General features: G+C 40.2%; 1 protein-coding gene across 1 annotated transcript in view; it reads left to right on the plus strand.

The window, feature by feature from the left end:
• LOC139016364 (ankyrin repeat domain-containing protein 26-like) overlaps positions 1-19,897 on the plus strand; it is a 63,518-nt gene extending 43,621 nt beyond the window's left edge. Inside the window, exons 12-17 of the mRNA XM_070424350.1 lie at positions 1,546-1,723; positions 4,058-4,498; positions 8,054-8,160; positions 12,350-12,479; positions 18,848-19,129; positions 19,685-19,897. Coding sequence (XP_070280451.1) covers positions 1,546-1,723; positions 4,058-4,498; positions 8,054-8,160; positions 12,350-12,479; positions 18,848-19,129; positions 19,685-19,897 — 1,351 coding nt within the window. The remainder of the gene's footprint in view (positions 1-1,545; positions 1,724-4,057; positions 4,499-8,053; positions 8,161-12,349; positions 12,480-18,847; positions 19,130-19,684) is intronic.
• The last annotated feature ends 578 nt before the right edge of the window (positions 19,898-20,475 follow it).

The following is a 20,475-nucleotide window of genomic DNA, read 5'->3' on the forward strand; positions in this document are numbered from 1 at the left end:
CTTCTCATGCCTCATAAAATGCCTCTGTGTGTGTGTGTGTGTGCATGTGTGTGTATTTGTGTGTATACACACATATATTATATATATACATACAGATACATATTCATATATATAATACACACATACATACAAACATATATACATACCACATCTTCTTTATTTGTTTATGTATTGGTGAACACTTAATTTATAAATTTTGCTATTGTGAATAAGGTTGTAGTGAACATGGGAGTGCAGCTATCTCTTTGAAACAGTGATAAAATATGTATGACTGTTCTATAAATGTTTGTTATGTCCATTTGGTCTAATGTTTTGTTCAAATTCAACATTTCCTTGTTGATTTTGTGTCTAGTTGATCTTTCATGGCTGAAAGTAGAGTATTGATTCCCCCTACTATTATTGTATTGTTGTTTATTTCTACCTTTAGTTCTGTTAGTATTTATTTAATATTTTAGGGTAACCAATGTTGAGTACATACATATTTATGATTGTTATATCTTCTTTATAAAGTAACCCCCTTATAAAAGACCTTCTTTGTCTCTTGTTCCAGTTTTTGGATTAAATTCTGTTTTGTCTGATACAGGTATAATTACAACTGTTCCCATTTGATTTCTACTTGCAAGGAATATCCTTTCCATCTCTTTGTGTTGCGCCTTTAAGTATCTTTAAGAATGAATTGAGCCCTGGTCTGTGTGGCTAGGTTGATTGGAGGGCCATCCATTATACCAAAAGTTTATAGGTCCATTTCCAGTCAAGTTTGATATCTGGTCTGGATATAATGGGAGGCAGCCAATCAATACATTGGCTGCCTCACATTGATGTTTCCCTGTCTGTCTGTCTGTCTGTCTTTCCGTTTCCCTCTTTCTAAAACCAATGAGCATATCCTCGGGTGAGGATTAAAATGTTTTAAAAAAATAAATGAATTGAGTCTCTTGTAGGCAGCATATAGTTTGTTCTTATTATAATCCATAAAGTCATTCTAGGCCTTTCTCTTTATTGAATTTATTGAGGTGCCTTCGGTTAACAACATTATACAGGTTCCAGTTGTGCAGTTCTATAGCACACTCTCTGTCCACTGCATTGTGTGTTCATTACCCCGAGTCATCCTATGCCTTTTGATTGAAGTCAATCCATTTACAAAATAATTATTGACAGGTAATGACTTACAATGCTCTCTTGTTGTTTTCTGGCTGTTTTGTAGTTCCATTGCTCCATTCTCCCTCTCTTGCTGCCTTGCTCTGTGAACTGAAGATTTTCCATAGTGTGGTTTGATTTCTGCTCTTTATTTTTTGTGAATCTGCTGGAGGTTTGGCTTTGTGGTTACCATGAGGTTTAAGCAAGACATCACCCTATATAATAAAGAGCTAATATGCTAATTAGACCAAACAGCAGAATGACCGTCCAGACGACCTTCCGGATGAAGCTGTGGCTGCAAAGGGGCTGCGAGGGTTCAGCCCCTTGCAAGAATTTTGTGCTTCGGGCCTCTAGTATAAATATAACAGGCTATCTTATGTTGATCACAGCTTTGGTTATATTTAACTGCAGATTCACCTTAAGAGAAGAAAAAGAGAAGAGACGAAAAGCTGATCTGTTATATGAGAAAAATAGGGTGCAGTTAAGAAAGAAAGAAGAGCACTCTATTAAAGAAGTTGAAATGAACCCACAACTTGAAACCACTATTAGAACACAAAACATCACATTGGATATTATAACAGAGAATGAGGTAAATTTATCTTTGGGAAAAATCTCTTATATCTAACAGTACTTCATCAATATTTATATCCCTTTAATTTTAATGTATATTATTATGTTTAAAGCAAATCCAAAAATGTCATCTCGTTCAAAACCTGAACTTTGGCCAAAAGCGGTTTGGCTCAGTGGATAGAGCGTCGGCCTGCCGTCTGAAAGGTTCCAGGTTCGATTCTGGTCAAGGGCATGTACCTGGTTTGCAGGCATATCCCCACATCCCCAGTAGGAGATGAGCAGGAGGCAGCTGATCGATGTTTCTCTCTCATAGATGTTTCTAACTCTCTATCTTTCTCCCTTCCTCTCTTTTTAAAAATAAAACAATCAATAAAATATGTCGTTTTAAAAAAATCTGAACTTTGACATTTATGACTAAAATTATTAATTTGTTACTAGTCATGGCATATAACAGATGATCTGTGTATGTTTTTTAAATGAAGAAATGGAAAATAAATTGAGCTTATTCATTAACATAAATGCTAATTTTGGCTTTTAAAAAATGTTAACATACAGGCTAAATTGCTTTGAGATGGTGATGGAACTATTAAAATGTTCATAAAGAAATTTTATTTCAGAATACTGTATTTTTGCTCTATGACAAATGCGGCAATCACTTAAAATTTGACTTTTTCATGGGGAGGAAAAATCACTGTGCTAAAACAGGCTACTTCCTTTTCACAGTTTGTTTAAGGTACTGCTCTTAAGCTTCGGTTATATTTTTTAATGGTATGAGACCAAAAACTCAATGAAATGTGTCCCTGGGTTGTAGAAGAGTGAGATTACACTCAGAGCCAATTTTCTCAAGAACAGAATGCCAGAATATTACAAGATGGAATTCTGACCAAACACCTTTGCAAACCAAAAGAGATAGAAATAGCTCATAAGAAAATGAATTCTGAGATAGCTTATTTAGTCATTTTCAAATGTGTGTGAGCATCCATGGGTGTGTATATATTTAAAAAAAACAATACTGTACATATGGAAACTATAGAGGATTTAGAAAATGTGTGTGTGTGTGTGTGTGTGTGTGTGTGATAGGGGTGACATTTTGGGTCCATTAGATAAAATGATATTGTTAATTCAAATCCATTTGTCTCAAACAGTCAAGTAGTGACTTCACAATGGCCTCATCCTAAGGGGAGGCTTTTAATATTTTCCGTAGGAATCAATGTGTTTTCCATAATCTCAAAGATATTGTTACTAACAACAGATATTCCAAATTTGGGCAGTGATTTTATTTCCTTGATATATCAATAAGGAGGCTAGTTTTCACTTCCACTGAAGGAGGGTATAACCAGTTCAAAGATGTTATTTTAGATGTCATTCTTCTACTTTTGAGAAAAGTAACACTTTGCTCTAAGTAGCATCCCATTTTAATACAGAGGACTTCTGAAAAGAATGGCATGCTGCAATATATACTTAGTGACAACTTATTGATAATTATCTTATTCCTACTAAAGTAGTTCAGTGTATTCCTTCTCCCCCCCCCACACACACATTGCTCATTTAGTATTACTTTAAACATCATGAACAAGAAATGAAAGTTATTGCAGCAACAAAAAACTCATGATTTTCTAAGAAGACTCTGTAAATTTCACCTTATTCATCATTTGATTTTTGAAACATAGGCTTCTTTTGTGTTTTTATATCCACACTGGAGAGGAACTATGGACTGGTGCAAGAGCACGAATTGTGGAGTCTGAAAACCTGGGGAAAATCCTGAACTTGTTTATCTTTTATCCCCTCCACTCCAGATTGTGATAACTGAATGAGGTCATTGATGGATGTAGAAGTGCTTAGGAAAATGCTTGGTTATCCGTTGTTCATGGAGGTAGTCTTTATAACTATCTAGGAATGTATTAGAAAAATAGAATATCTATGGGATAATATTGGGGAAAAAATTTTAAGAAATTTAGTTTATCCTAATATATATAGGGTTAATACTCTTACTGTGGAGCAGCTGTGTGTTCAGACTGTAATCTCAATTTTTAAGTGTAGGAGTTAGTAATCAATTACTTAATGCATTCTGGATTTGTGGTGATTCAGGAAAACCCTTTCCAATTTTGAGACTCTTATAATTCTCTTGTGATATTTTTCATTTTAAAAATTCATAATTGTATATTAAATTTTTGAAATTAAGAGATTTTGTGCTTGGAAAAAGTTAAAGAATTGGATCCAACTCTATTTTTTCCAGAAGGATACCTACTTATTGCAATTTTTGAAATTATAAACATAGTTATTCTTTAATTTCAGAAGCTATCATGGCATGTTTTTCAATGTTGTAGCTAAAAGTCTCCTTTGTGTTATTTAGGTTCCTGAAAGTTCTGAAAAAGAAGAAAGTCTATTGCGTGAAAATTGCATGTTGCGGGATGAAAATGCCAAGCTGAGACTGGAAATAGACACGGCAAAAAATCAAAAGCAAGAAATGGAAAAAGAACATTTTGAGGACATTGCAATTGTCAACAAAAAGAATGACCATCTTCAAAAGACAATAAGAGAAACAGTATTTCCACACAATGAGCAGCTTGAAGTTCTGAGAGTTGAGAATACTGTGCTAAACAGTAAACTGGAGGATGAACAACAAAACAGAGGAAGACTGGAAGCAGAAGATGAATCATACCGGTCTAGACCGGCTACCGCTGCACAGGATCTTGAGCATTGCCAGACATCAAAAGGAGACCTACAACTTGCTTCCCAGACAGCAAGAGATGAAGGGTTTTGTGCGGGAAGGTCACTCTACAAACCAGTTGAAGTAGGCATATCTTTCATTTTTTCTCACTTGGAAATATTATGAAAGCATGGAAATGTTCAGATCATTGGAATATGTACATCCACAAATGACAACTAAAAAAATTAATTCTAGATCCACTAATGGATATTTTTAAAATATTGATATAATTCACACATTGTATAAATTATATGATTCAATATTTTAAACATATTCAGAAAGTTGTGCATCTATCACCTCAGTCAATTATATGATATTTTTATCACTCCAGAAACAAACTCCACACCACTTAGCAGTAACTACCAGTTCCTTGCAAAAACCAGTCTCATTTCTGTCTCTATTGATTAGCTTATTCTGGATATTTCATATATATGCAATCACAGAAGTTATAGTCCTTTGGACTGGCTTCTTTCCCTTAATCTCATATTTTAAAGTGTGTGCACATTATGGCACATAACAATATTTTATTTCTTTCTTTTTATTGCCGAACAATACTTCATCATGTGGCTCTTCCACTTATCCATTTATCAATTGATGGAAATTTGTATTGTTTTCACTTTTTGGTTGTTAGTAATTCAACTATGAGTACTATTTGTACAAGTCATTGTGTGAACACAGGTTTTTCTCTTCTTGTTATGGGATTTATTTTTTGAATATACTTTATTGATTTTTTACAGAGAGGAAGGGAGAGGGAGAGGGATACAGAGTTAGAAACATCGATGAGAAACATCGATTCAGCTGCCTCTTGCACGCCCCCTATTGGGGATGTGCCTGCAACCCAGCCACATGCCCTTGACCGGAATCGAACCTGGGACCCTTCAGTCCGCAGGCTGATGCTCTATCCACTGAGCCAAACCAGTCAGGGCGTTGTCATGGGATTTTTATCCTCTGAGATAACTGGCCTGATTTCAGCATCTCTCTGCCTTTACTCATGCTGTCCATTCTGTCTTTTCAGTTTCTTTCCCTCCTGCCTCATCCTATATCTATTCGGACCTGGCTCCCAATCCCCCCTCTATGAAGCATTCTCTGTTTCAACTCTCACTGACCTCATTCATTTCTGCACTTGTCATCTCATTTGTGTGGAATGCTTTAGCCTTGAATTCCCCATTGTCTTAATTTTCTTCCCAAGATATAATCTTGTCTTTCTATGTGTTAATTTGCCTGTGGGGGATATTATTTGATATAAGTGTACCTATCTGTGTATACATTGAACACATTTGAGCTTAACTATAGTTAAGATACAACTAAATACTTGATATCAGTGGCAGTCTTGGAATTCAAACCAAGATATTTGATCAACAGAATGTTGAGGTAAAGAGTCTTCTGCATTGGCAAGAAGAAGATAGCTCTAGCTTTCCCAAGCCTTCAAACAATATAGTTGAGATAACATGTGAAAAGAACTTCAGAAGACTTTTATTGGTCAGGTATCTATGAAATAAGAATGTATTATTATTTTTAAAGGCAAGTAATTGATAATCTGCCACTTGCAAAAATAACATTTGCATTATAAGAGAAAAACAAGACAGAGAATGCTGGTCAACATCCTAAGGGTGAAGGTGCCCCCAAACTCAGAACACAACAGTAGTACACTCAAAGTAACGCCAGTAAGAATCAACATAAAATGTACAAGCTTAGCAATCTACAAGGGCGATCCAGGTCACTCATGGTTTATGAGTGTGTGGTTGAGGATATTGTTTATGAGGAGCAAGAAGGGAAAAGGAAAAGTACAGATGACCTCAGTAAAGGGGTCAAGGCTAGAAATGTTGATTAGGGAATCTGGTTTGAAGTGTTGAGATTGAAGTATCTCTGAGAGAATTTTAAGAAGGGAATAGACTGCTTTCTGGAAGTCTGTTTCTATTTTGCTTGGTAGTTCAGTTTGTTCATTAAATTCCATATATGTGTAAAATCATATGGTACTTGTCTGCTGCTTGCTGTGGTGGTGTTGGGGGATGGTGTAGGGATGGAACAAAAAGAGAAAAAATTAGAGAGAACTCATGGACATGGACAACAGATGATTTCCAGGTGTGTGATGGAGTTGGGTGGAGATGGAAAAGGCCATAGTGGGGATACATTGTGATGGAAAGAAAATAAAAAAGAAGTAAGGTAGAAAAGAAATTAAAAATAAAATTGTAAACCAGGGCGATGAACCTATGGAGGGCCAATATAATATTCTATCTTCTTTTGTTTGTTAGAAATTTTCCATACTAAAAGGTGAAAAAACACCCTATTGTCTCTGGTGACCACTGTCTCTAGCCACTGCTGGACTGGAGCTCCCCTAATTTATTCTTCAGGGTATTCCTCTTCTGTGTATGTCTGGGAGTTGATCCTATTAGCTTTCTGTCTTTTAGGGATTCCTTGTTAGATGCTATTATCTTTCTGTCCTTTTGAAATTCCTCATAATTTCTGTGGTATTGATTATATACTTATTTTCTCATGCTAAGTACATAATCTTTAGCCCTTATCTTTAGTTTAAATATTCAAAACAAAGGTTATCAAATTGTAAAACCAGGTATTGAGTTTCTTAAACTTGTTACATCTCCCTTCAACCTCAATGTAGTTCTAGTCTATGGCATTCAGCAGGGTGAAGAAAAATAAACATGCAACCACTTCTTTCCCCCCAAAACCAAGCAAAAATAAATAAATAAAAAAGCAATAGACAGTGTGGAAGACTGTACATCATGTTTACTGTTTAGAAATGATGCGCAGTTGAAGGACTGGAGGGACAGTGTGTATATGATCACTGTTATCAGTCTCTGCTGAGAAGTAAAGCATTAAAGGACTAAAAGAAGATGACTCTCCAAAAAATTTTAGTGAAATTATAGAATTGAAAGTCAGCCTCTTATGTAAAAAAAAAAGAAAGAAAGAAAGAAAGAAAAAAGATTGAGTGGTGAAAATATGAATAAATGGGTGAGACCTTTGCATTAAAAATAATGTTATATTTAATGGGTGGGGACAACAGGATGACAGAAAAAGCTACAAAAATCAAGTAAAAGTTATGATTTTATGTAACATAGAGAAGACATTTTATTTAAAGAGGAAAGTGTTTAACAGAAAAGTAGAAAATGAAACCTATGGAAGAAGCTTACAGAGAATGAGATTCTACCTCATCCTAAAGTCAGATTACCCCCATAAGGTAATGGGGACTGCATGGGAAGCTTTCAAAGATTACCTTAGTAAGATGTGATTTAATTGAACCTGGAATATCTTGAACTATTGATGAAAATGTTTCTAGGGCATCTTTAGAAACTAAAAGGTCAATGTAGCCTTAAAAAGTATTTTAGCCCTTAGTAATTTATATATCAAAACCTCTGTTTTCACAAACTTTGGCAATTTAATTTCCATAAAGAAAGTGGTGAAAATGTAAAATCAATTTAAGCTGCTGTAAGAAGTCATTATTTTTTAAATCTGTCCTATTGGCATCAAGTTTATAAACTAGATTTTATAAACCTGTCTACTACCATTTATAAACTTGTCTACGCATGTTATTCATGAATTCATTAGAAATCATATTTTTAAAAAAGAAGAGTCTCTAGATTTTTAAAAATAATTTTCTTTAAATTTTTTTTTTAAAAATGTCAGCACAAAAAAGAAGAGTTAAAGAAATATATTGACTTAAATATATTTCTGCAGCAGAGGTTGCAGCAAGAAGTAAATGAAATTGGTGATTTAGAAAAAGAGATTACTCGGTAAGATTTTAATATTTCAGAACATTTCTGCCATGAATTAAGATTTAACTTTCATTTTACTTTATTAAAACTAAAATAAAATTTATTTCCTCTGTGAATTTTTACAATTAAATTATCCTCTTTAAAAACTTACTGGAGAAACACACACCACAATCTGAAACTGCTTTGAAGGACATGATATTGTACTTACTTTTTTATGATTCGTAAAACCATAATGAGGATGCCTTTTGCATATCCTGTCAATTGTGCTTTTCATGTCTACCTTGAGTTGTTAATTCTGCTACATATCGGCTCTCTTTGGTGATATTCCCTTCTTCTCATAGTGTGCATTCCTTCTGCATGCAAATCTATCCTATCTAATAATAGACAAACATGGTAATTAACTGCAACTTCGCTACCCTTCCCATTGGCTAATCAGCGAGATATGCAAATTAACTGCCAACCAAGATGGTGGCCGGCAGCCAGGCAGCTGAAGCGAAGAGAAGGCTGGCTTGCTCCAGTGATGGAGGAAGCCAAGGTTCCCCACCTGCTACTGCCGGCCTCTGAGCTGCACTCTAAGCAACTATGTTGCAATTATAGAAGCTAAACAGAGCCCAGAAACCTGCTTTCAGCCAGCCGGTCCTCAGAGCTGGAGCTGTAAGAGTGTTTCAATTATAGAAGCCAAACAAAAGCAGATACCTGCTTTCAGCAGCCGAGGTCTCAGAGCTGGAGCCAAGCCTCAGAGCTAAAGCCATCTCTCAGTTCCAGTGACAGCCATAGAAGGTAAATAAATCCCAGAATCAAAAAAAAAAAAAAGAAAAAAAGGAGAGGTTGGGAGCTTCAGTCACCCGCCAGCCTGAAAACGGCCCTCAGGCTCACCCAGACAGGCCAGGCTCACCAGTGGAGACCCCCACCCTGAAGGGGGTGTGACCAGCTGCAAACAGCCATCATTCCCTCATCCAGGCTGGCCAGGCACCCAAGTGGGACCCCCAACCTGATCCGGGACACCCTTCAGGGCAAACCAGCCAGCCCCCACCCGTGCACCAGGCCTCTATCCTATATAGTAACAGGGTAATATGCAAACTGACCCTAACAGCAGAAGGACTGGACTGGCTGGTCACTGTGACACATACTGACCACCAGGGGGCAGATGCTTAATGCAGGATCTGCCCTCTGGTGGTCAGAGTTCTCTCACATGGGAGGAGCTCTGCTCAGCCACAAGCCAGGCTGATGGCTGCCAGTACAGCGGTGGTGGTGGGAGCCTCTCCTGCCTCCTCAACAGTGCTAAGAATGTCTGACTACAGCTTAAGTCTGCTCCCCGTTGGCAAGTGGACATCCCCCAAGGGCTGCCAGACTGCCAGAGAGATGCCTGATTGCCATCTTAGGCCCAATCCCCCGGGGAGCGGGCCTAAGCCAGCAGGTGGTCATCCCTGAGGGGTCCCAGACTGCGAGAGGGCACAGGCTGGGCTGAGGGATTCCTGCTCCCCCCTCCCTTGAGTGCACAAATTTTTGTGCACCGGGCCTCTAGTCCTTCCTAATAATAGGCAAGCATGGTAATTAATGATACCTCCGACATGCTTCCCATTGGCTAATCTGGGTGATATGCAAATTAACTGCCAACCAAGATGGCGGTTAACTGCCAACAAAGATGGCGGCTAATTTGCATACTACAGGCTTGACAGGACAGCACCATCCTGCCTGTCCCGCTGCCATCCAGGCCTGCTATCTGCGACCCGGGTGGCAGGAAGAGCGTATGGGACCGACCCAGGGCTGACCACAGAGATCTGCCACTGGACACACCCAAAAATGGCCCACCCGGGGATCCCGGGTTGGCGGGTGCTAATGCACTGATCAGCCACCTGCTGCACCTGCAAACGGACCGCCCAGGGATCCCAGGTTGGCAGGTGCTAATGCACCGATCTGCCAATGGCCACGCCCAGAAATGGCTCTCCTGCTGGGATTCGTGGCTGGCAGGTGCTAATGCACTGATCAGCCACCAGCAGCGCCCACAAACAGCCTTCCCGTGGGGATCCCAGGTTGGCAGGTGCTAATGCACCAATCTGCCAATGGCCATGCCTAGAAATGGCCCTCCCGTGGGGATCCTGGGTTGGTGGGTGCTAATGCACGGATCTGCCAACACGCACACCCGGACCACCTTTGCTCTGCACAAACTATGCAACTGGGAGAGGGGAGTGGGCCCCCTGGGAGCAGGGCGGGAACTGCCCGGGGTTTGCGTCAGGCAGCCCAGAGCGGTGTGCGAACTATTGCTACCAGTAGTTGCTTGCTCATTCATTTACTTGCTCATTCATTCACTCATTCACTCGCTCATTCATTCAGTCATTCACTCACTCAGCAAACCCTCTCAGGTCCCTGGTACCAGGGCAGGCACTGAAATTGAAGCAGGATAAGACAGAGCTATGTTCTCAAGATGTTAGGCGGCCAGGAGAGGGGCTCCAGGCATTGGGAGCAGGGCGGGAACTTTCCCACGTGGGCTTCAGGCAGCCGGGAGTGGGGCCAGAACTTCTGCCCTGTTGCCATGGCAACACAGCAGAAATTCCTGCCCCTTAGCTGCTTGCTCATTCATTTACTCAATCATTCATTCACTCATTCACTCACTCATTATTCACTCACTCAGCAAACCTCTCAGGTCCTTGTCACCAGGACAGGCACCGAAATTTGAAGCAGGATAAGACAGAGCTATGTCCTCAAGATGTTAGTAATTCAGTAGGGCAAAGCAGGCACATGAATGAGGCAGTTGTATGCACAGATGCAGTGTACTGGGTTCAGTGAGGGCTGTAACTAACGCTGACTTTGTTCTCTTGATAAAATGGGGCCTCAGGAACCAGGCCACCCCAAGCCTGTAGGCCTGTGCCTAGGCCAGGAGTGGCCAGGGTCTCGAAACATGACAGAGGATGCAGGTCGGGCTGAGGGGTCTGGCCCCACCCCTCACCCTCACCCCCAAGTGCACAAATTTTTGTGTACCGAGCTACTAGTGTATATATAAGTGACTGTTACTACCGGTTGACTGAACGACTGGTCCACTGGTTGAAATGATACCCACTGACCACCAGGGGGCAGATGCTCAATGCAGGAGCTGTCCCCTGGTGGTCAGTGCACACCCAAGGCCAACCTCCCGCAGTTGGCCTACCTCCCACAGTCCCTCCCCTTGGCCAGCCAGCCCCGATTGGCCCCAATTGGGACTGGGCAAGATGGCCAAAATCAGCCCCAATCACTGGCCAGGCCGAGTGGTGCCACCTGTGCACGAATTCGTGCACTGTGCCTCTAGTAATTTAATAACTAAAACCTATCTGTGTCACTGTTTAACAATGCCAATAATTATCTTGATTTGGCCTATGTTTCTTTCTCTTTTTTTAGTTATAAAAGAGATCACATATACAAAATGTTTGTATGATTTAAAGAAGCTGGGTAATCCTGTGTTTATCACTCATAGAAACACAATGGCATTTTTCCCATGTCTGGGGAGCCCCCACATGGCTTCCTTTCTGTTTGTTGGCTGAATTCTTAAGTTTGTTCTTTGATTCTCTCAGTGTGTTTCCTCTCACTTTACTGTCTTTCTCTATATTATAACCCTTTCACTTTCTTAACATTGTGCTAGCAAAGATCTTTTCTTAAAACAGTCTTGAAGAGACTTTTCCACATTATCTCTCTGATTTACCTTCTTCTAAACCCCTGCCTCTTTCTGCTTTCCCCTTCCACTCAGACTTCAAAGATTCTTCTTTCTTGTTTCTCCTTCTATTTTGAATGATCTCCTGGATGTTGGTACTTTTCTTCCTTCTTGTAGACTATTGTCAGTAGGTACCAAAAGATATTTTTGTGTCTTTCCAAAACTTTCACATGTAATTGTGTTTTCTTTTTCACCTTGGATACTGATTTCTGGTTTCTAGTTGATATTTAATAATAGGTTAATGTTTTATATTAACATAGTCAAATGAATATAAGGACTCTATATAGTTACAATATTAACTATATACCCATATCACATATGTCATGGCTTTTTTTCATTTTATTTACAGAAGATTATAATTTAGCTAGTATGCTTTCAGAAAATATTAGATTAGAACAAATGAGAGCATCATAATTTATAGATTTGTTTATTTTATATGATTTTATAAACATAATATCTGTTTAAATAATAACTAAATACTTAATCTTAAAGAATTTGACATATTTGTTTTGTACATTTCTTCAGACTTAAAAAACTCCTAAAAGTTGCAAAACAGAAATTACATGAATGTGATAATGAAAAGCTTGGTTTCCCTGGAGATTCAAAACCAAGTCCAGCTGACATGGAAATTCAGTCTAAAAAGCCAAAACAGAAGGTAATTTTAAATCAGTTTTGGGACCCAAAATTCACCTAATTTGGGGAAATAGATATCATTCAATGCTTTAAGTAGTGAAATATAGATTTTTCTGTTAATTTTATAGACTTGGTATAAGTGAAAAAGACAGCTTTTTCTTTATCACTTTTCTATAAAAAGGGCCTACTGTTAACTCTCTATGTCAGTGGTTCTCAACCTGTGGGTCGTGACCCCTTTGGCGGTCGAACGACTCTTTCACAGGGTTCGCCTGAGACCATTCTGCATATCAGATATTTACTTTACGATTCATAACAGTAGCAGCATTACAGTTATGAAGTAGCAATGAAAATAATTTTATGGTTGGGTCACAACATGAGGAACTGTATTTAAAGGGCCAGAGGCTTGAGAACCACTGCTCTATGTCCTGAACCCTGGCACCAGCACCAAGTCCAAACAATTTTGGTGGCAGCTTTACTGAGACATAACGAACATACCATGCAGTTCACTCATTTAAAGTGTACGGTTCAGTGCCTTTTTCTGTATTCACAGAGTTACACAGTCATCATCACAGTCAGTTTGGGGACATTTTCATCCCCCTAAAAAGTAGCCCTGTGCCCTTTACCAACCACCCTGTGCCAGCTTCCACCTCCCCAGTCTTCCTGGCCCTCAGGAACCACTACTGTCCTCTCAGTCTCTCTAGATTTGTCTGTTCTGCACATTACATATCAGTGGAATCACACAGTAGGTGCTCCTTTGTGACTGCCTTTTTTTATTTAGCATAATGTTTTCAAGGTACATCTCTTTTGTAGCACGTATCACCAGTACTTCATTCCTGTTTATTGCTGAGTAACATTTCATTGCATGAAGTGACCACATTTCTTAAAATCTACTCATCATTTGATGAACCTTTGGGTTACGTCCACTTTTTGGTGTTGTTACTAACACTGCTTTGAACATTCCTGTCCAACTTTTTATGTGAACATATTATTTTCATTCTCTTGGGAATATAATTATAAATGGAATTGCTTGATCAGATCTTTAACCTTTTGAGAAACTGCCTGATTGTTTTCCACAGTGGCTGCACCATTTGTATTTAATTGACGGTGCATGAGGGTTCCAATTTCTCCACATTCTTGCCAACACTTGTCATTACTTTTTTTTTATTGTGGCCAACCTAGTAGGTGTGAAGTAGCATCTTATTATTGGTTTTGATTTACAATTTTCTAATGACTAGTGATGTTCACCATCTTTTGACATGTATATATTCTTTGAAAAACTATCTATTCAATTCCTTTGCCCATTGTTAATTGGATTGTTTTTGTATTATTGAATTGTAAGAGTTCTTTAAATGTCCTACATACAAATCCTTTATTAGATAAAGGATTTTCAAATATTTCTTCCATTCAGCAGCTTACCTTTTCAGTTTCCTGGTAGTGCCTTTCAAAGCACAGACGGTTTTGATTTTGATGAAGTCCAGTTAATCTATTTTTGTCTTTTGGTTTCACATCTAAACTTGAAGTAAGGCAGAGGAGACATTGTATTTAAATGGTGCCAAATCCAGTCATGAAGATATACACCTATGTTTTCTTCTTAAGTCTTTTATAGTTTCAGCTTTTACATTTTAAGTTAACTTTTATGTATGGTCTGAGGTAGAGGTCAAATTTTATTCATTTGCGTGTGGATATCCAGCTGTCCCTGGACAATTTGTTAAAAAGACTATTCATATCTGATTTAATTGTTTGGCACCCTTGTCAAAAAGCAGTTGGCCACAAATTGGGCTTAGGTTTGGTGTCTCCCTTCTACTTCACTGAAGAATAAGTCTGTCCTTATGCCAGTACCAAATCAAATTTTATGAGTATCTTTCCCAGTCATCTTGCATAGTACCAGCTGTTTTATGTAATAAAAAAAAGTCAGTGTAGTGGCATGTTTTTACCTCTACTTTCATGGAGATTTCTTGTTTCTTGATAAAGCTTATTGCCAGCTTATGTTGTGCTGACTCTGTGACATGATGGGAAAGTAGGCTTACAATGATAACACCCATTCCTTTTTGTCTGCATTTAAACCTTCAGCCTCTAACCCAGTGCCTCCCACTTCACTTCCATTTCCATGAAATTCTAGTAACAGGATCTGCTGACTTAGCCATTTCTTTCATTGTGTTTAACTCATAATTCATAGCCTTGCCAGTAGCTTTCACCACCTGGGGAGGAGAAGATTAAAATCTGGACTGTCACCTTACCTCTTTAGAAATGCCTGACTTTGAAATTTCAAATTTTATTTTATTTTTAAATATCTACACTAATAAAAGAGAAACATGGTAATTAGTGTACGACCGCTACCCTTCCTATTGGCTAATCAGCATATCATTATGCAAATTAACTGTCAGCCAAGATGGCGGCCAGCAGCCATGCACTGAAGTGAACCGGGAGGCTTGCTTGCTCCAGTGATGGCAGACTCCAATGTTCCCCGCCTGACCTGCGGGCCACTCAGCTGCAACTCTAAGCAACTATGTTGCAAATATAGATGCTAAACAAAACCCCAGAAACCGGCTTTCAGTTAGCCGGGCTTCAGCCAGCCAGACCACAACATTGTATCAAATAGAGAAGGAAAAACAAAGGTCAGAAACTGGCTTTCAGCATCGAGGACTCAGAGCTAAAGCTGGCCCAGAATAGAAAAAAAAATAAGAAAAAAAAGGAGCAGTTGGGAGCTTCAGTCACCCGCCAGCCTGAAAAGGGCCCTCAGCCCCTCCACCAGACTAGTCAGGCACCCCAGTGGGGGCTCCCACCCTGATCCAGGACACCCTTCAGGGCAAACCAGCCGGCCCCCAAAGGGTAATATGCCTCCTGGGACCAGATCAGCAGAGCACCGAGGATCCAGGCCCTGGGATCAACGTGACAGGGGGCAGCGCCCAAACCCCCTGATCGCCCTGCGGCTCTGTGACAGGGGGCAGGGCCACAACCTCCATATCTGACCTGCTCTGATCATGACAGGGGAAGGCGCCCCAAACCCCTGATCAGCCCTGCTCTGTGCCTGACAAGGGGGAGCTCCCCAAACCACTGATCGCCCCGCGGCTCTGTGTGTGACAGGGTGCAGCACCCCAACCCCCCTCCCCGCCCATTGGCCCTGCTCTGTGTGTGACTGGGTAGAGCCATAAACTCCCCATCAGCGCCGCCTTGAGTGTGACAGTGGCGGTGCCCCAAACCCCTGATCGGCCCTGCTCTGTGGGTGATAGAGGGTGGCGCCCCAACCCCGCTCCATAGGCCTTGCTCTGTGTGTAACGGGGTAGAGCCATAACCTCCCCATCGGCCCTGCCATGAGTGTGACAGGGTGCAGCGCCCCAACCCCCTGATCCGCCCTGCTCTGTGTGTGACAGGGGGTGGTGCCCCAACTCCCCTATTGGCCCTACTCTGTGCCTGACAGGGGGGAGCTCCCCAACCCCGTGATCGACCCTGCTCTGTGCGTGACAGGGGGTGGCTCTGCAACATCTCCATCGACCCTGCCTTGAGTGTGACAGGGGGCAGTGCCCCAACCCCCCAATCGGCCCTATCCTGAGCATGACTGAGGGTGGCATCGCAACCTCCCAATACGCCCTGCTCTGTGCATGACAGGGGGCAGCGCCCCAACTCCCCAATCGGCCCTGCTCTGAGCCTGACCAGGGTCTGCACCTAGGGATTGGGTGTGCCCTCTGCCACCCGGGAGCAGGACTAAGCCAGCAGGTCGTTATCTCCCGAGGGGTCCCAGACTGCGAGAGGGCACAGGCCAGGCTGAGGGACACTCCCTTCCCCCGGAGTGCACAAATTTTTGTGCACCGGGCCTCTAATATATATATATATATATATATATATATATATATATATATATATATAAATTTTATTGGGGTTCATGGCATTTGAAAAGCCACCTCACCACTTGTTTTTAGAGAGGAAGGGGGGGAGAGAGAGGGAGAGAGACATCAATGATGAGAATCATTGATGGGCTATCTCCTAAATGCCCCCTACTGGGGATTGATCCCACAACCCAGGAATGTGCCCTTACTTGAATGGAACCCATGACCCTTCAGTCTGCAGGCTGTCCTCTATCTACTTACCCAAACCAACTAGGGCTGAAATCTCAAAATTTTAAAACCAATTTGTTTCCTATGGAGAAACACTGTGGTATAACACATGAACAAGCTTGAAGTGAGCTAGAGAAATTGTATTTAAATGGTGCCAAAAGGCATTGCTGTTGTTTTGCCACTGATATTTAAAATGATTTCATAATCCTCTCTGTTTCCTCACTGAGGAAAGGAAAGCTTAGTCCTGACCTTGGAGTGCTTCTCTGTTGCCCTTGGCTGTTCCCTCTGAGACTTTGCTCTGTCCTTTTCATAAGAAATGGCCGGTGCTTGCAGCTCTTTTGACAGCCTGCGTCCTCCCTGTGGAACATCTAAGGCCCAGAGGCCCTTTTGATTGTGTACTGTCTTGGTCTCCCTTCAGGAGGCCAAGCTAACATTCTCTTAGGAACTTTGAGTGTCTGTCCAGTTAATTTTATTGGGGTTTCATGGCATTAGAAAAGCCACCTCACCACTTGTTTTCAGATCAGCTCTTCACCTGGGCTTCCTGGAGGTGTTATAGAACAGTGTCGTTAAAATTCTTACATTCTGAAAATCCTTTGAGGCACCACGTAAATGTTTCTAAGGTCTTAAGAATTTTATGAGTTTTGGCTTCATCCTTCGAACATGTTTTCTGGACATCCTGGATTTGATGTTAGCCCAGAAGCCATTTCTTTATGTTAGGATTATTTGACAATTGGACATGTGGGAGAAGGTATAAACAAGAAATCAATATTTTAACCCGGTAAATGGGGTCCTTTTATATTTATTTGTCTATTTTTAGCTTATGTTTCTCATCAATTTCACTTTCAGCTGCTTCCTAGTGAGAATCCTTTCAGTGTCATTGTGTTCACTTGCCCAGAAGCCCTTGCTGTCAACCTCCTCAGGGGCCATCAGGCCTCCACTCACCCTTTCTTGGAGGCCCTTTTGGTTTCCATTCTCATGCTTCTCTACATTATGCCGGGTTCTACCTGCCGCCTGTTCAAAGGTGCTCCCATATGTGTGTGTGTTTCTTTTTTAGTGTCAGCACTCTATTTTTAATGTCAGTATCTGTGCCAGTTACTTATTGCTGCTCAGTAACCACCTCCAAACTTCGTGTTTTAAAGCAGCATTTACTTGTTCACAAATCTGCAGTGAGGCCAGCTCATTTCTTTTCCACTTACCATCAGCTGGGATGACTTGAAGCTGGGAAGTTGAATCATCTCTAAAGGCTTGGTCATTCACGGGTTTCTCAGGTGCAGCGGGCTTTTGGCTGGGGCGTTCGCTGGGACAGTCTCATCTGGACACTTGTGTGAGGATGACCATGTGGCTTGGGCTGCTTCGTTCTTCACAACGTGGTGGCTGGGTTCCCAGGATGAGCTTCCCTGGGGAGAGAGTCCGATGGCACCCAGACATAGCAGTCACACAGCAGTCACCATATCCTATTCACCAGAACCCAGGTAGCACTGAGGCCAGCACCTATTTCCTGGACAAGTGCCAGAGAATCTGGAGACGTGCTTCAAAAACTCGACATCCCTCACCTTGTCTTACCAAGTAATCATTGTATCTGAAGGAAAGTAGTTCTTCCCAAGTCATGATCACTGACATTCCAGCAAGTTTGTTGTTGTTGTTGATGATGTTGTTTTGTTTACTATGTTTCCTTAGTTTGTGGGAAGTAACAGAGAATTTCAAGATAGCACTATTGGATTAAGACCCATCCCCATTTTTTTTTATTATAAAAAATGTAGGGCTCATCTCGCTAAACTTTTACAGTGAGAGATGTAATTTCTCAGTAACGCAGGGAATCATTTCTTTTTGGAACGCAATTCAAATTAGCATCAAACGTTCACAGTTCAATAAAAGACATATGACATTAGAGTCTATATTTATAAGATTAATTAGTCTCATTTCCAAAGTCTTATTTTGTGAGGCATTTTTTGACTCAGTCCTGAATATCTGAATACCATACCCCTAAAACTTTTGTGTTAAGATTATGAAGTGTTAAGATGGGGGAAGAGATATGAGACTTTCTATTCAGGAGCAATGCATAGTCATTTTGTGGAGGAAAGACATGAAATAGTCATAGAAAAAAAGAGTATAAAATCAAGGGCAGAAGAGATGTTGTGTGGCAAAGATGACAACAGTAAATACATTTTTGTGACTCCTGGTTGTTTTAACTTTGATCTTGATTCTGAGCAATTGAAGGTTTCACATTCTAAGACCCTACCAGAGTATAGGTAACATTTTATTGCCACTGAATTCATTTCAAAATTTCATACTGGTGTCCACACCTTCATAACCAAACTATATTCTTTTATTCATGCAGAATGATGAGCTTATAGCAAAACTGCAACCATCATCTTCAAAATGTATATGTCTGGATGAGGAAAAGACACCTCAACAGGAGTTATCAATGGAACCACTTCTAAAGCGACGTGAAGAACTAAAGGATAGAGTAAAGAAGGCGAAACAAGAAGCAGTAAACCTCAGAAATATAGAAAAGAATATGGTAGAAATCTGTGAATTAGAAGACTATAAAAAGAAGCTTGAAGAAAGAGCAATACGGGATGTAGCAGACAAAGTAGAAAAAGTCAATTCACTTTTACAGGTTAATTTTTTTGATTTATTGTGCTTTAATTCATTTCACTGCAAATTACCTTTTCGATAAATACAGTATTTTTGCCTCTCCTTTACTCCCTTTAATAGCAACTTATTTTGAAGATTTCTGGAAGGAAGGTGGCATTTGTTTTTCCTTTTCACTATTTTAGTTTCTAACATTATCACTAAATTGATCTTTCCAAATGATCCTTCATTTTAGTTTTAAGACCAGTTGATGTAAAATAAGACTATTAGGAAGAAAAGGTAAAAAACATGATTTCAAAATTGTACCATACTCTTGAATTAAGTTATATTTTTTAACTTTTAATATCTTAAACTGATTCTATTATTCTTTGAATTATCAGATTACATGAGTACTAATAGAATAATGATTAACTTTATAACTCAGATTCAATTCAGTGGACATTGATGATAACTATTTTGAATTTCAGCTTTTTTCACACTTAAAGCTTATCTCTGAGTTGATGACTCAAAACTAAAGAAAACAAATATAAGTGTTCAGCTTATAATTACTTTAAGAATGTATCCTTTTTATTTGTTGTAGAGACAAAGAGCATCTCAAAAAATGTCAGAGCAGATGATAAATGATCAGGCTTCAACAAGTCACTTGGAACTCAGAAATAAAGAGTTGGAGTCAGAAATCTCTAAAGTGCAAACTTCTCAAGATGATATCGAAAGAGAATTGAAAAAATATGTGCGACTCTACCAAGAAGAATTGGAAGGCAGAAAGTTACTGGAAAATCAGCTAACTGAGTAAGTCAAATGCAGAATCAGAGAAAATAAATTTAATTCATTAATTAGCCTCTAAACTTTAAACATAGTTACTATTGGGCCAGGTTCATAGATTAGTAGGGCGTGAAAGCCAACTAGGTCGTTTAACTTTGGAAAGTGATGTTAGTAAATAAACTCACCTTTCAAATGTCCCCTTAAGATGGTTTCATCTCTCCCCCTTTTTTGCTTTTACCTGCCTTTATTTTCCCAACTTAATATTTCCATGTAGTTATCTGGGTCTACTACTAGTCTTTAAGCTGAGTGTCTTGAAGCTCTAAAATGTAAACAGCGATATTATTATAAAACTAGTGGCCCAGTGCATGAAATTGGTGCACAGGCGAGGAGGGGTTATCCCTCAGCCCAGCCTGCACCCTCTCCAATCTGGGAACCCTTTGGGGGATGTCCGACTGCCAGTTTAGGCTTGATCCCTATGGGAATCCCCACAGGGATCGGGCCTAAACCGGCAGTCAGATAACCCTCTTGAAATCTGGGACCGCTGGCTCCTAACTGCTCACCTGCATGCCTGACTGATAGCTCCTAACCACTCTGTCTGCCAGCCTGCTC

This window comes from Myotis yumanensis, unplaced genomic scaffold (genome assembly GCF_028538775.1).
Source record: "Myotis yumanensis isolate MYYU_CA2020_CCGP unplaced genomic scaffold, mMyoYum1.0.hap1 SCAF_1, whole genome shotgun sequence".
NCBI lineage: Eukaryota > Metazoa > Chordata > Mammalia > Chiroptera > Vespertilionidae > Myotis > Myotis yumanensis.